At 38.3% G+C, this 13615-nt stretch overlaps 1 protein-coding gene across 2 annotated transcripts in view; it reads left to right on the forward strand.

Moving 5' to 3' along the window:
• The first annotated feature begins 1392 nt into the window (after positions 1 to 1392).
• Positions 1393 to 13615, forward strand: part of LOC307131323 (rho guanine nucleotide exchange factor 26-like) — a 138740-nt gene continuing 126517 nt past the window's right edge. Inside the window, exons 1-3 of one of the 2 annotated variants that reach the window (XM_079824912.1) lie at positions 1393 to 1643; positions 2205 to 3461; positions 4837 to 4888. In XM_079824912.1, coding sequence (XP_079681038.1) covers positions 2310 to 3461; positions 4837 to 4888 — 1204 coding nt within the window. In that variant the 5' untranslated portion in view covers positions 1393 to 1643; positions 2205 to 2309. The remainder of the gene's footprint in view (positions 1644 to 2204; positions 3462 to 4836; positions 4889 to 13615) is intronic. The other variant, XM_079824911.1, reaches the window with a different exon arrangement.

Raw genomic sequence — 13615 nt, forward strand, 5'->3', positions numbered from 1 at the left:
CTTGCATTGTCAATAAGAATATAATACAAACCGTTTATCATAAATAGTGGTAAGACCCAGAATTTCCCCCACCAAAATTTAAGGTCAGGACCCGCTACTGGTCAGTGTTATTGGGTAAGATGACCCCAAATCTTTTTATGTTTTAATTTTTTTGTGGACACAATTGTTTTTAGAATTGTGGAGTAAAAGTCATAGTTTTTGTTTTGAAGTTAAACGATAAAATTAGACCCCAGAATTAACACAGAGGGAACCAAGTAGCATTATGTTATTGTTATTTTTAAAACCCCAGGTAGGGAGCACCTTACCCCTCTTTTATTATTTGACTTTTTGTGCTATAACAACTAAATTAGCAAATATTTCTATTTATTTCCAATAACACATTGGCTGATGCATCATCATGAAAACCTATATCTACCCCATATCTACAATTTTATTTTAATAAATCTTTAAAACTTTTGTGTAATTGTATATAGGCTTGCCCAACAATATGTAGGCTATGTAATGGTAAGCCGTAAAAAAATATTTTATAATTTATATAATGTTTTACTTGACTACCTATCTTTTTTCACTTAAATATATTAATACTTGGGTGTGTCGCAACGTTCAGTTTTCTTTGCCAGTCTTGCACGTCTCTCTAATTAGAATTGTTACTAGTAAGAATTTAATTAGAGAGCTCTGTAATTGGAATTGTTGCTAGTAATAATTGAATTAGAGAGCTCTGTATTGGAATTGTTACTAGTAAAAACTGAATTAGAGAGCTCTCTAATCATAATTGTTACTAGTAATAATTGAATTATAGAGCTCTCTAATTGTAATTGTTACTAGTAATAATTGAATTGTAGAGCTCTTTAATTGAATTGTTACTAGTAAAAATATAATTACGACGAGTAACGCTGGAACGTTTTTATGCTGAAACAGCCTTCCATATTCCATACCATTGTGTATGTGTGACGTGTCAATCATTACTGATCTCTTAAATGGAGTTTTGGAAGGGAGTCAAAATGTATTTAGAGAAATGTATTTAGTTAAATTATAATTATTTATGACTCGTCAAAATTCAATTGTAACAGTCCATGTAAAACTAACTATAGGATAGTCAAACCATAGTTTTATATGATAAAACGGCTTGCCATAGCTACTAAAACAGCGAGCGATATCTGATGTCATTACAAATATCTTAAATAGTATGGATATTCAAAACATAGTTTTATGTGTTAGCTCCGCCTGCCATACACCCTAAATCTTTGAACACATTGCAAAAATAGCTAAACACCACATGGTGGCGCTACATATTCACCGTTATGCACGACGCCACATTTTGGGATGATCTCTATTTGTTTGATCACTCCCCCCCCCTCCCCCAGTTCAATCCTCGAGCACATGACGTCACGTGAACTTGGGAACTCTTGTGCCCTCCCTGGTCAACCTTCACTTACTGCGCTACTACAGTCTTAATCTGACAACACACACGACTGCAAAAACGCACGACGCACTTTGTGACGACAGATAAACAACGCAGACTTTCTGGAGTTTAGAGCACATTTTATTTTTTTTTACGGCCACAATGGAATGATAGTTCAAACGGGCTGGAAAAACAAGAGTAGAGAACAGGGTTATACGTTAGTTAATCTTCACACACAGAGGTATGCTGCATTTCTTTTTTTTAATAAATCTTGTGAAGTTTTCGCGCGAGCAACGTGTTGTTTTTGTGCACTACAGGGTTATTAACAAGCGAGATTAATCTTGTGTACAGACTAGCCTTATCAATCAATCAATCAATCAATCAATCACAAGACTTACAAATGTTTGTAATATTTACCGTAGTTAAAACTTGTTAAAAGTGTTTAATCGTGGATTTGAGCCGCACACCCATTAAGCGCACAATTCAAAGGGATATTTCACCCATAAGTGAAAATATTGTCATCATTTTTTCCCGAACTGTATGACTATATTTCGTCTGTGAAAGGCCGAATTTAGAGATTGACAGCTTCAGTTACAGTTGACAGTTTCAGTTTCATATGCGTCTTTTCCCAATATACAATGAAAGTGAATGGTAACTAAGATGGTAAAATATAAGTTTGTTAAAAGTTTAAGCAAGAAAGTCATACAGGTTTGGAACGATATGAGAGTTAATAAATGCATTTTTATTTTTCATTCATTCATCTAATTATTTATTTATTTATTTGATTGAACCATCTCTTTAGGTTGCCATTAATCAGTAACTTTCAGGGCACAGTTCAACTTCCACTCATGCAGCTTTGCCCTCTCTCTTTTGGTTCAGATAAGGGTCAGAATGATTGCTGAGTGATATGAGTGGACTCAGTATGGATCTTGGCAACGAAGTGGATCTCTCCAACAACAATATCACTCCTCTCTGGAAAAGACGGAGCGAAAATGACAAGAAGCCCAAGTCTAGACCTCACAGTTACCAAATAGATGGAGTTCTTATGACAGACTTTCCTGTGGATGATAAGTGCATGTTCACTCTCACCCAGCCGGCTGAGAAGATCAGCACCGCTGCGTCAAACACTACAGTGCTGAAACACACTATCAACAAACCCACTAGGAAGACTAGGGTGGTTCGGAGCATCAGTATTGGATATTTATCTAACGGCCGGTTCTCTCTGTCAAACTTAACTAAATCGGATGATAAGAATGCAGAGGCTACTCCTTCCCCTAAAACACCATTGTTGCCCGCCAAGAATGGGAATGGACTCAGTGTTTGGCATGATATAACAGAGCCCCTCAAACGTCTCTCCAGTCAGTTCACCCTCACCTCCCAAAGGGATCAAATTGTTTTTGGGGATGCATCTCCACCACCAGACACAGTTTCACCAAAAGTTATCACCTCAAACATATCACCTCAAAATTCAATGCTTTCACGCCAATCGCAGGATGTCTTTGGGTCTCCCATCGGCTACCGCAGCTCCCCGCTTCACAGTTCCACCTCCAGCATCCCCTCCATCTCCTCCAACCTTAGCCTTCCTTCAGACCCCCCAACACCCTGCAGCCCCTCCCCCACTGGCATCCTGTTGCAGCGGCAGAGTTCAGGGTCATCTCAGGGCTCGGAGGGCAAGCAGCTCCCTTCCCCAATAACACTGAGCACCCACAGTCCTGCAGCGCAGAAGATGGGCACCCAGCAGATCATCCCCAGGGGTCTGGTGTCCGACACACGCTTCAGTAAGCAAAAGTTTATGGACTCTGGTAAAGGTTCCTTCCGACCAAGAAGCATGTTTGAGACTCCTTCTTTTTCCACCAGTAAGGATGATGAGCTGGATGGAGATGAGAATGCAGGACTACTGACAAGAGGCCAGCGCTCCAAATCGTATCGCCGGGCAATGGTCAGTGTTGTAGATGTAGACATTGCATCATTAGACCCAAAGGCCAAACGCCTGTCCCAGCCTGCGCTAAAAGGAGTCGCTGAAGAGAGACAGTCTAACCTGTGTCCATCCAAGAGCAAAGTGAGTTGAACACTAAATATTGTAAAAATTACACAAACGTGTTCTTATGTTGTGGTCATAATGTGGATGCATCCCGAAACTTTTGGAAATCCTAATCTGTGTATTGTTTTGTAATTATAGCGGTATTTTTTTTTCCACTCCTCAATGAAGGAGAGAGTGTGTTTATTTATACACAATAGAGATGCACGGATTAGCTCTAACTTGACCCAAATCCGCTGTTAAAAATAAATCATCCACCCTCCACCAACCTGAACCTATGACTTTCTCTGATTTAGATATCTGCACCCGGTCGTCACATTACAATTATTCCAAGTTTTACACTTACAAATAAACAAATAGAGTTAAGAGTTTGTGTATTTTGCATGCTGTCCGAGTTGACGGCTCCGAGCTCTGAATTTGCCCAGAGTATTCCCCCAGTATCCCTGGCTAGGATAGCAACCAGTTGAGTGAGGAGTCGGGCTGGTAGAGGAATGCAGAAAATTGTTGAGGAACATAGGTGAGTCGGCTATGTAGGCCTTCTCTCGTGCTGATTGGATAGGAAATTTGAAAGTTCCTTCTGAACTTTTTTAATAAAACATCAAGTGTGATGATACGATAACATATTACATTTAAAACAATTGATTTTAGCGTTTAGTTTTTTATTGATTAAGACAAAATAGTTTATAATTTTAATATTGCCCATTTAACCTTTTTATATTGATTTACTGTTTGTGTATTTGTGTATGTGTATTTAGGTCTGTGACTACTGCCCTCAAATTAACCTTGTCAGACAGCACTAGGTCAAAGACAAAGGTCATATTTATGATCAAAGAAGTCAAAGATTGCATTACTGAATATTGAATAGGCTTGCATTACTTAAGTCCATCCTTCATAATTTGTGGCATTGTGAACAATGACAGCATACTGTGATAGTGGACCTAACAGCTCAATAAAACCACCAGTTCGTCCCTTTTATGAAGACCGAATGGGAAAGGGTCAGAACAGGTGGCCACAAGTTGTGAATGTGAATTCAGATTCCTTCTGCATCTCATGCTCATAGCGTGTTTATTGGCTTTTCCACTTAATTGCATTTGCAAACAATATTTGTTGTGTTTTTTTTTTTTTTTTTAATTTTAAGAAAGAGCAATATTTGAATATTATTGCCTAGTTTCGTGGGTGTAGTATTCTAGGGGTGCCAATAATTGTAGCCAACATGTATTAGAGAAAAACATTTGTTTAATAATGTGATTTCCCCCATACTTTCACTTGTTTTATTTCAATGAAAGGTTAGATTTTTGTGATTTATTTTTTTTGTTGAATGAAAGATCAAAAGGATAAACAATGTCAAAATCTCATTTGTCAAGCCCAACTAAATAATCGCTTGTGCTTTCTGCAGAATGTGGAGCGGAAGAAAGGCCTCCCAACCCAGCGGACGTTTGACAGTGAAGGTAAGCAATAAGCATTGGAGCATCCTCCAAACATTTATGTGTGCTATATAGAGCACACTCAACAGATACTAGGTGAACTCTGCTTCATTTGATATGCATGATTAAATGTTTTTATCTATGATAGGCCCTTTGATCAGGGCTCTACAGTGCAACCATTTCAGTTGCATTTTTTGCGACTGTGAGAAAATATTTGGTCACACCAGTACGAGTGACCTAATCAAAGCTCATGAATACATGAATCTACAGTCAGAATAAAACTCCCAAAATGCATCTCTACTGCACAACCATTATGTTTTGCAAATGCGGTTGCTTTCCATGCTTTTTAACAGAGCAAGCTTGAGTTGTGTGATGGATACACAGCAGAGATTGAACATTGTGTTTTTGTGTATTTAGGTTTACAAGATGAAACTGGTTAACATGGGCTGCTGTTGTTTCTTAGCAGAAAATTAAATTGGGAAAATCAGGAGTAGGGCCAAAAATGCACCCAAAATTCATTTTATGTGGTCCTGTGTTTGCAATAACGCACAAGCAAGAGTGCTGTTTTCCCCAAATGCAAATGTAATATTCACCTTGTACATGGTCATACTGGTAATCTTATGCGTTGTTCACTCATGGCAGATAACTGTAATTTACTGGTAATGTTACAACTTCGCATATTAGAAAATTGTACACATTGTATGTGTAAAAGGGGCTATTGACAAAGGCAGTGACTTGCCGCTACCTATTAGCTGTATTATTTTCAAAATAAATCATTCCATATTTCTATATTAAATTTTTTTTATTTAAAGCTGCAGTATGTAATTTTTTTTTGGTTTAAACAAATAACAAAAATCAGTTATTGAGCAAGTACATAAGACATCAGTGTTCAAAACTGCCTCCCTACCTTACCCCGATTTGCAACATTAAGCTTATAAAAATTATTTATAATTTGAGCTGTCAAAGTCCAATTTTGTGGGAAATGTCAGTTTGAGGTAATTCGCGTTTGCGTAATTACATCATGTCCACAAACAAAAAGAAGAAGACCCGGGTACTATATGGCATGTTCTGACGAGGCAGTTGCTAGAATTTAAAATTGAGGGGGAGCGGCAGCATCACGCACCTCCACAGATCCCTCAGGAAATCTATTTTGTTTCCCCGCCACCTTGTGCGCATCGGGGCACATCGGTTTTCAGACAACGCAAATCGCTATGTCCCCAGAAGTCGATTTTAGAAAATCATGTTTGGTCGTTCCCTGTCGGTAAACCACTTCAGGGCACCAAACTCAGTACTTGCGAAATACCCGAGTTCATTCTCGAGAGACTGATCCCCTAGTGAATTATATAGAAGCATGGAAACTTCTACCAAAAATATATCTTTGGGCACTCTACACGGTAGAAAAAGGGTACAGAATTCAGTTCGGGTTTCGAACACTGAAGTTCTAAGGTGTGCAGTGCACTATGGTGGACCCCGAGCAGGGCCGGGTGTTGGAAGTGTAGTCCCTCTTGGCGATGGAGGCCATAGAGTGTGCTGTTCAGTGCGAGCACCGCAAATATGGAAACATTTGGATTTGTAAGACCGTATGAATTTGCTCCAAGGATCGGTAGCGAAACGCTGTGAAGGCTGCACGCGCGTTCAGTGTTTCAGCTGGAAAAATGGATTTGATTATAATATTCAGGGCTCCAGACTAACTTTTTTCACTAGGAAGCACAACTGAAAATTTTAGGGGCACAACCAGAAATTTTAGGGGCGCACACCACACCGTAAATCAACATGCTAACCAAATCTACTAATTTCCACTGTATTACTAATAGGGATCGGTATTGTTAAGGTTTTAATGGTATTACTACTCTTACCGATACTGCTTATCGATCCGGTACTTTAACAGTATTCTTATTCTTTTTATTATACTTTATATATTTTTTTTATATAAAAAAAAACATAATTAAGAACATAATTAACATGGCTTTATAATCTGAAAAGTAAAATATCTATAGCAAAAGAAACTATCTATAGCAAAAATATAAAATATCTATTTGTAAATGGACCAATGTGCAGGCATTCGGAAGGTCTGCTAACATTAATATTACAGTAAAGAACAAACCTACAAAGAAATCTAATAAAGTAATGAAATGTAAAATAACACTGCATAGTTTTCACTGTATAAATTGATAGATTAATGCTTATAAAAGCTAAAGTTATTAATTGAAGAGATGTGAATATTTTCTATTTGCCTTTTGTTCTATTCGAATTAATGGCTCAATCGTCAGCAGGTTTATTAGACGCTGCCCCTTTAAGACAGATCAAATGTTATACTAATAATATCGTATTCTCTTATTTCTCCAAACTATTTACGACCATTTAAGATATAAACTGTTAAAATAACTACTCTCCAATCCGGTCATTTTGACACCGGCTATTTGTTGTTTATTTGATGGTTTAGACGCGCACATGAAGCCTAAAATATTAAGTCAGTCCATTTCACAGCACACGCCGCCTTGAAGTTGGAAACAGCGTCTCTTGCGCGGATTATTGTGCATTTAATAGCTCTTTATTATCAAACACATCCTGCAGTTTAGCAACAGTAGAGACTGCAGTTTACAACAATCACTGAATCTGACGTATAGTTTAGGTTTAGGGAGAAATGACAGCGCAGCTGTGAAGGGAAGGATTTCGCGCTCGACTGAACACGGCTATAGGAATAGTTTTACCTCATACCATCTTTTTATAATTCTTGGAAGCCAAAATCGAAAATAAAATTAGATTAATATCACAGCACATCCCTAAAGTTTAAGCAGACTAAATTTTTGTTTAGTTCTTGGCCATCGTCACTCAAGCTGACTGTGGTGTTGTGTTCGCTGTAGCTCCACGTGAGAGAGCTCGCTCGCTTTCTCTCTCTTCTGGATTGCGAATGGCAAAAATGCATCACGGACAAATGGTTTAATATTCTCTCATATAGAAACGGCTGGCAAAGATAGAATTTGCCAGACATAACGTCTATCAATTATAATTAGTAAGTGTATTTTCTTAATTTCTCCAGTACCGACATCAGGCAAATTTACTGGTCGCACATGTGCGACTGGATGCAAAATTCAGTCGCGCACACTCAAATTTTAGTCGCAAAATGCGACCATTTAGTCGCACTCTGGAGCCCTGATATTCTTTATCTGACTCCATTTATCATAGTTGTCGCATTTAGAAGAGAATGCCAACTGGTTGTTTGATCATTTATATTTGATAGTTAATCATACATTTAATCGTTCTGTTTTAACCCTTTGTTGCAATTATACCGTTCCACATTGGAGATAATTACAGATTAATTCAGAAAGGATAAAAAATGTAACAATTTATTAACAATCAAGTAAATGTAAAATGTCAATTACATAATAGGCAGAAATCTCTTTTAAAAGGAAACACAAATTCTAATTATGGTTACACTTAAAATAGTTTCAAATAGATGTAAACATAAACCCTTAATTATACTCGGTAGGCCTCTGCCTAGAATGTTACCTGTGAGAGAGAGAGAGAGAGAGAGAGCGCTAAAGAGCAGCTCTCTCTAGAGAAAGCCAGAGAATCCAAAAGAGCGCGAGCTACAGTTGAAATCCTCTTTTATCCTCTTCCCTGATGTCACCAAACTCAAATATGACTCTTTTAAAACTGACCTATCAGACCAAACCGTAAGACGTTTGAAAGTAACCAATCAGACGAAACTTCCCCCATTGTATCAAAGGTGTGAAAACCATTTGGCCAGCCATCCATTCTTTTGTCCTTCTACCTCCAACTGGCCCCTCTGATGGCGTTAAGGGGGGAGGGGGTTGAGTCAATTTCAAATCTCTTGGTCACGATGATGGCTGCTAACAGGAAAGCAGATGATTTTGTTCTATTTCAAATATCTTTGATTATTTTCCACCTTACAAATTCGAATTAGAGAGTTAGGCTACGTGAGCCCAACGCCGGTTACAGGGTACCCGCGGGGTCTTAAAAAGTCTTAAATGTCTTTAAATTCAAAATCAAAATTTTAAGGCCTTAAAAAGTCTTAAATTCGCTGAAGTATTGAGTTCTAGGTCTTAAATAATTTTAAACGGGTCTTAATTTTCCTACGTCCATGTAACGCTACCTCTTGTTCATTGAAATGCTCCCGTAGCGTTTTAGAGTGTGTGTGTGTGTGTGTTGTAGTTCGTTTTTTCGCTAGTCCAACTATAGTTTGCTGTATTACAACTATAAATGAGACCAACATGCATCTTGTATTGCAGCCAATCAGCTTTCGTGTTATTGGCGCTAGTCTCTTTCGGATTGTACCACAGACACATCAAACAGATTTTATTCTTCAGCTGACAGTTCTTCCAGTTCCGTGATCGTGAAAGCGAAGGCGAATCTTTCTTACCTGCCATCTCGCATAATGACCAAATAAAAGTATGATATGCCCGATAGGACTAAAAAAAGAGTTTAAAAAGCGATGTAAAACCCAAACTCAATCACTACTGACACATGAACCGATGTCAGACTGGCTGTGGATTCTGTGCACGCGTTTGCCGCCTGTCACGCTCGCGTTGTAGGTCTTAAAGTGAAAGCAACCCAATATAGCCTAGCCTATACCCCCTCCTGTCTGTGTAGTTAATAATAATCAAACAACAACGGGGAAAAACAAACAGTAGCCTACCTAAACTTAAAGCACTGTTTGTATCTGTATATTTAAGTTCTGTTTATTTGTCGTATTGTCAAACAAGATTCATGCAGTTTGTTTGTTATATTGCAATGTGTGACTATTGTGCATCTAACATAATGATATGGTAAATGTTGCATCCTAATTATATATATATATTTTTTTTAATGCACATTTCTGAAAATGACGGTAAAAGATTTTATAATTTTTTTTTAAATATGTCTTTTCTGCTCACCAAGGCTGCATTTATTTGATCCAAAATAGAATAAAAACAGTATTATTGTGTTGTTTTTTTGTTTTTTTACAATTTAAAATAACTACTTTTATATTTGAATATATTTTAAAATGCAATTCATTTCTGTGATTCAAAGTAATTTCAGTTTCATTACTCCTTACTTTAGAGTCACATAATCCTTCAGCAATCATTTTTTTACTTTTTATTTCAGATAAATGCTGTTCTTTAGAACTTTCTATTCATCAAAGAATCCTAAAATAATTTTTTTACACAACTGTGTTCAACACTGATATTAATCATAAATGTTTGTTAATCGTCAGATCCTCATATGAGAATGATTAGTGAAGGATCATGTGACACTGAAGACTGGAGTAATGATGATAAATTCAGCTTTGATCACAGGAATAAATTAGGCCTACACTTTACTATTTATTCACATAGAGAACAGTCACAACAGAACTTACAATATTACAGCTTTTTTGTATTTTTAATAACATAAATGCAGCCTTGGTGAGCAGAAGAGACTTCTGTGAAAACATTAAAAAATCTTACCGTTCTCAAACTTTTTGATTGAGCTATGAGGAAGTATAATGTGGCGTTCACACCGGTGGACGCATGTACATTTTGAGTTTACTCGCGCGAATCGCGCGTGACATTCACTGCACAACAGACGCGCTTCCGCCAGCAGCTCGTCTCGTTGAGAAATGGCTGACATGGGCTGTGTTTACATGTCTTTTTTTTTGTTAAAATCTACTGTTAATGTGTGGCAAAACGTAGTTTTAAGACTTTTTCAGTCGATAATGTAGTTGTTTAAAGCTCAAATCTGTGGTTTATTTATATAAAGAGTGCCTATTTGAACATTTTATCTGCCGTTTTCGGAGATGTGAGCTCCAGCAGACAGCGGCGGTCAGCGCTCATCAAAGCCGGCGAGGGCAACCTTTCCTCGGCCAGTCCTTCTGCCGTCTGCCGCTGGCTCTGATGTCTCTGTGGTGTGTCTCGAGCTATAATTCGTCTTGTAACAGCCGATCTTTGGTCTCATGGATCTATAATTTGTTCCCTGGCAAATCATTTAGGCTGAGGGCAAAGATAAGTTTCATTACTTTATATTTTTAGGCTATAACTGTACGTTGCAGTTGTAACGTTAGCCTACTAGCACTGACTTTGAATGTTTGACTGCATTGTTTGCTTTATTTCATGTATAGCTTGTTATACATTACTTATACTTTTGTATTATTGATCATACTTAAACTTGCATTTAACAAAAAGAGACTGGGTTGTGTTTCATGTCATTTAATGTTATCACAGTGATAATCAGGGCCGTTTGAAGAAATTTGGGGGCCCCAAGCAAAATGGACATGGAGGCCCCCCCAATACAAAAAATTCTGTCATTAATGACTTACCCTCATGTCGTTCGACACCCGTCAGACCTCCGTTCATCTTCGGAACACAAATGAAGATATTTTAGTGTAAATCTGATGGCTCTGAAAGGCCTCCATTGGCACAATGCACGGTTCACTCTCAAGACCCTTAAAAGGTACTAAAGACGTCGTTACAAAGTCCATCTCACTACAGTGGTTCTACAATAACTTTATGGAGTGACGAGAATAGTTTTTGTGCACAAAAAAACCCTAAATAACGACTTATATAGTGATGACGATTTCAAAACACGGCATCATGAAGCTTCGAAGCGTTATGAATCAGTGAGTCAATTCAGCAGTTTGGATCGCCAAATTTCAGCAGTTTGGCGGTTTGACACGCGATCCGAATCATGATTCGACTCACTGATTTCAACTAAAATATCTTAATTTGTGTGTGAAGATGAACGGAGGTCTTACGGGTGTCGAACGACATGAGGGTAAGTAATTAATGACAGAATTTTCATTTTAGGGTGAACTAACCTAGCCTACCTGCTGCAAACTTACACCATTTTTGTACAAGACAAGTAGAGCTATTTTATCCAGTGCAATTTATCACATACCACTATCTTGTTTTTTCTTATCCTCCTCTTCCTTTCTCTTTTTTCTTTTCTGGCTTCCTGAAGCATAAAATTCCGCTTCAAATCCAAGGAGGTTTTGTATTTTGCCGGCTTCAGAGATCGCGTGGTTGGCTGGCTGGCTGGCTGGCTGCTACTGAGAGGGGGCCCTTTAAGGGGGATCCCGATAACAGTGTCATTGCACTTCACTGCATTGACTATCAAAGGGGCGCTCACACAGTTTGTCGTTTCATTTTATTCTTAACCTGTCGTTGTCTTGGGGCCCCAGGCCAGCTCGGGGCCCCAAGCAATTGCTTGGTTTGCCTGCCTTGTCGCGACGGGCCTGGTGATAATCATATTGTCTGAACCAGATATTAATATACAGATTTTCTCCTCATTGTTGTCACTACTAGAGCAAGCTCCTGATTGGTTAACGCGGCGCGAAATATCCGCCAAAGTTCAGATTTTTCAACTTGAGCGATCTCGCCGCCTCAATCGCGCGCAGAATGCCATTTCGCGTCTCTGCATTGACTTAACATGTAAATCACTCGCGCGAATCGCGTCCGGTGTGAACGCACCATAACAGCGTCATTCATTATAACGGCAGTTTGGGCAAGTGTGCAGATACACTCGCGATATGTGATTGACAGCTCCGGACATTATAAAGAGTGTTCTTTTATCGCTCTCTGTAGTTGAATCACTTAAAAAACGGATTTGTTTCATTCTACTAAAAGAAACGATCGTTTTAGTCACTGGCTTGTAGGGCTTGGAAGGTTACCGCATTACCGCAATACCGCGGTCACGTGACGCCTACCGCGGGTCTGAGATCGTCACCGCCATCACCGCAAAAAACAAACAAGCATTTGCCTGCACATGTGTGCACGTTGTGTCTAATTCCATGTATTCATTGATTCTAATGACACGGATTGTGTCTAATGACATGTGTGTCTTATATGGATTCAAGGTTTTCTAAACAAAACTTAATCAAAAGATGGAGCAAATCCGACCTTTCGCGAGTTGAGGATCACAATGTTCCATTATAACATTCCATTTGTACCTGTGTAATGTCTTTTAGCCTATAATTTGAATTAAATTTTTCTAAATCATAAAATACAGGCGCATAAGCAGGACCTCAGTTTTTAATTGCACATGCTTAACACAATTCTCTCAAATGGTTGCACAGCCGACAATAGCGGGTAGGGAGATAGAAGTCATGAAAGCAGAAAAAGAACGCACCGCCTGGGCAATGGGTTTGCGTCGACCGCTGGTGACCGATTTCTCCCATAGCTGGCAAAAAAAAAAAAAAAACAACGGCTTCAGAAAGAACAAACTGAGCTGGACCTGCCTCAGCACTCCTTAGTACTGGTAAGTTTTAACTCTCTTCCAACTCTGTTTGGGAAAGATTAACTACAAATAAGCTGGGCCTGCGAAATTTCATTCAATATAATCAATAAATAATCTATTGTAGGCAATTAAATATAAGTTGGCTATGTGATTCTGAAATTCCAATTTCATTAAAAGGCAATCGAAAAAGATATCAGTCTGGCAGGCTTACAAGCATAGTAGTGTGCGACACTTTGTTAAATTAAATAGCCTTCGTTAAATATTTGAACCACTGAGACAAAAGCGCACACGAGATATATAAATTAATATGAATATGTAAAAATATGTAATATAAATATAAATAATAAGTAATATACAATCACGGTAGTGTGAGCAGCGACGCTTTGTTAAATTAAATAGTATATATTTAATTTATACCGCCGAGCGGTGTTACTGCCGCAGGCCGAGCGGTGTTAAGCCTTCGTTAAATAGCACCACTGAGACAAAAGCGCACACGAGATAGGCATATAGGCCTATATATAAATTAATATAAATATG

The sequence above is a fragment of the Gobio gobio genome (assembly GCF_949357685.1).
Source record: "Gobio gobio genome assembly, chromosome: 9".
NCBI classification, from domain to species: domain Eukaryota; kingdom Metazoa; phylum Chordata; class Actinopteri; order Cypriniformes; family Gobionidae; genus Gobio; species Gobio gobio.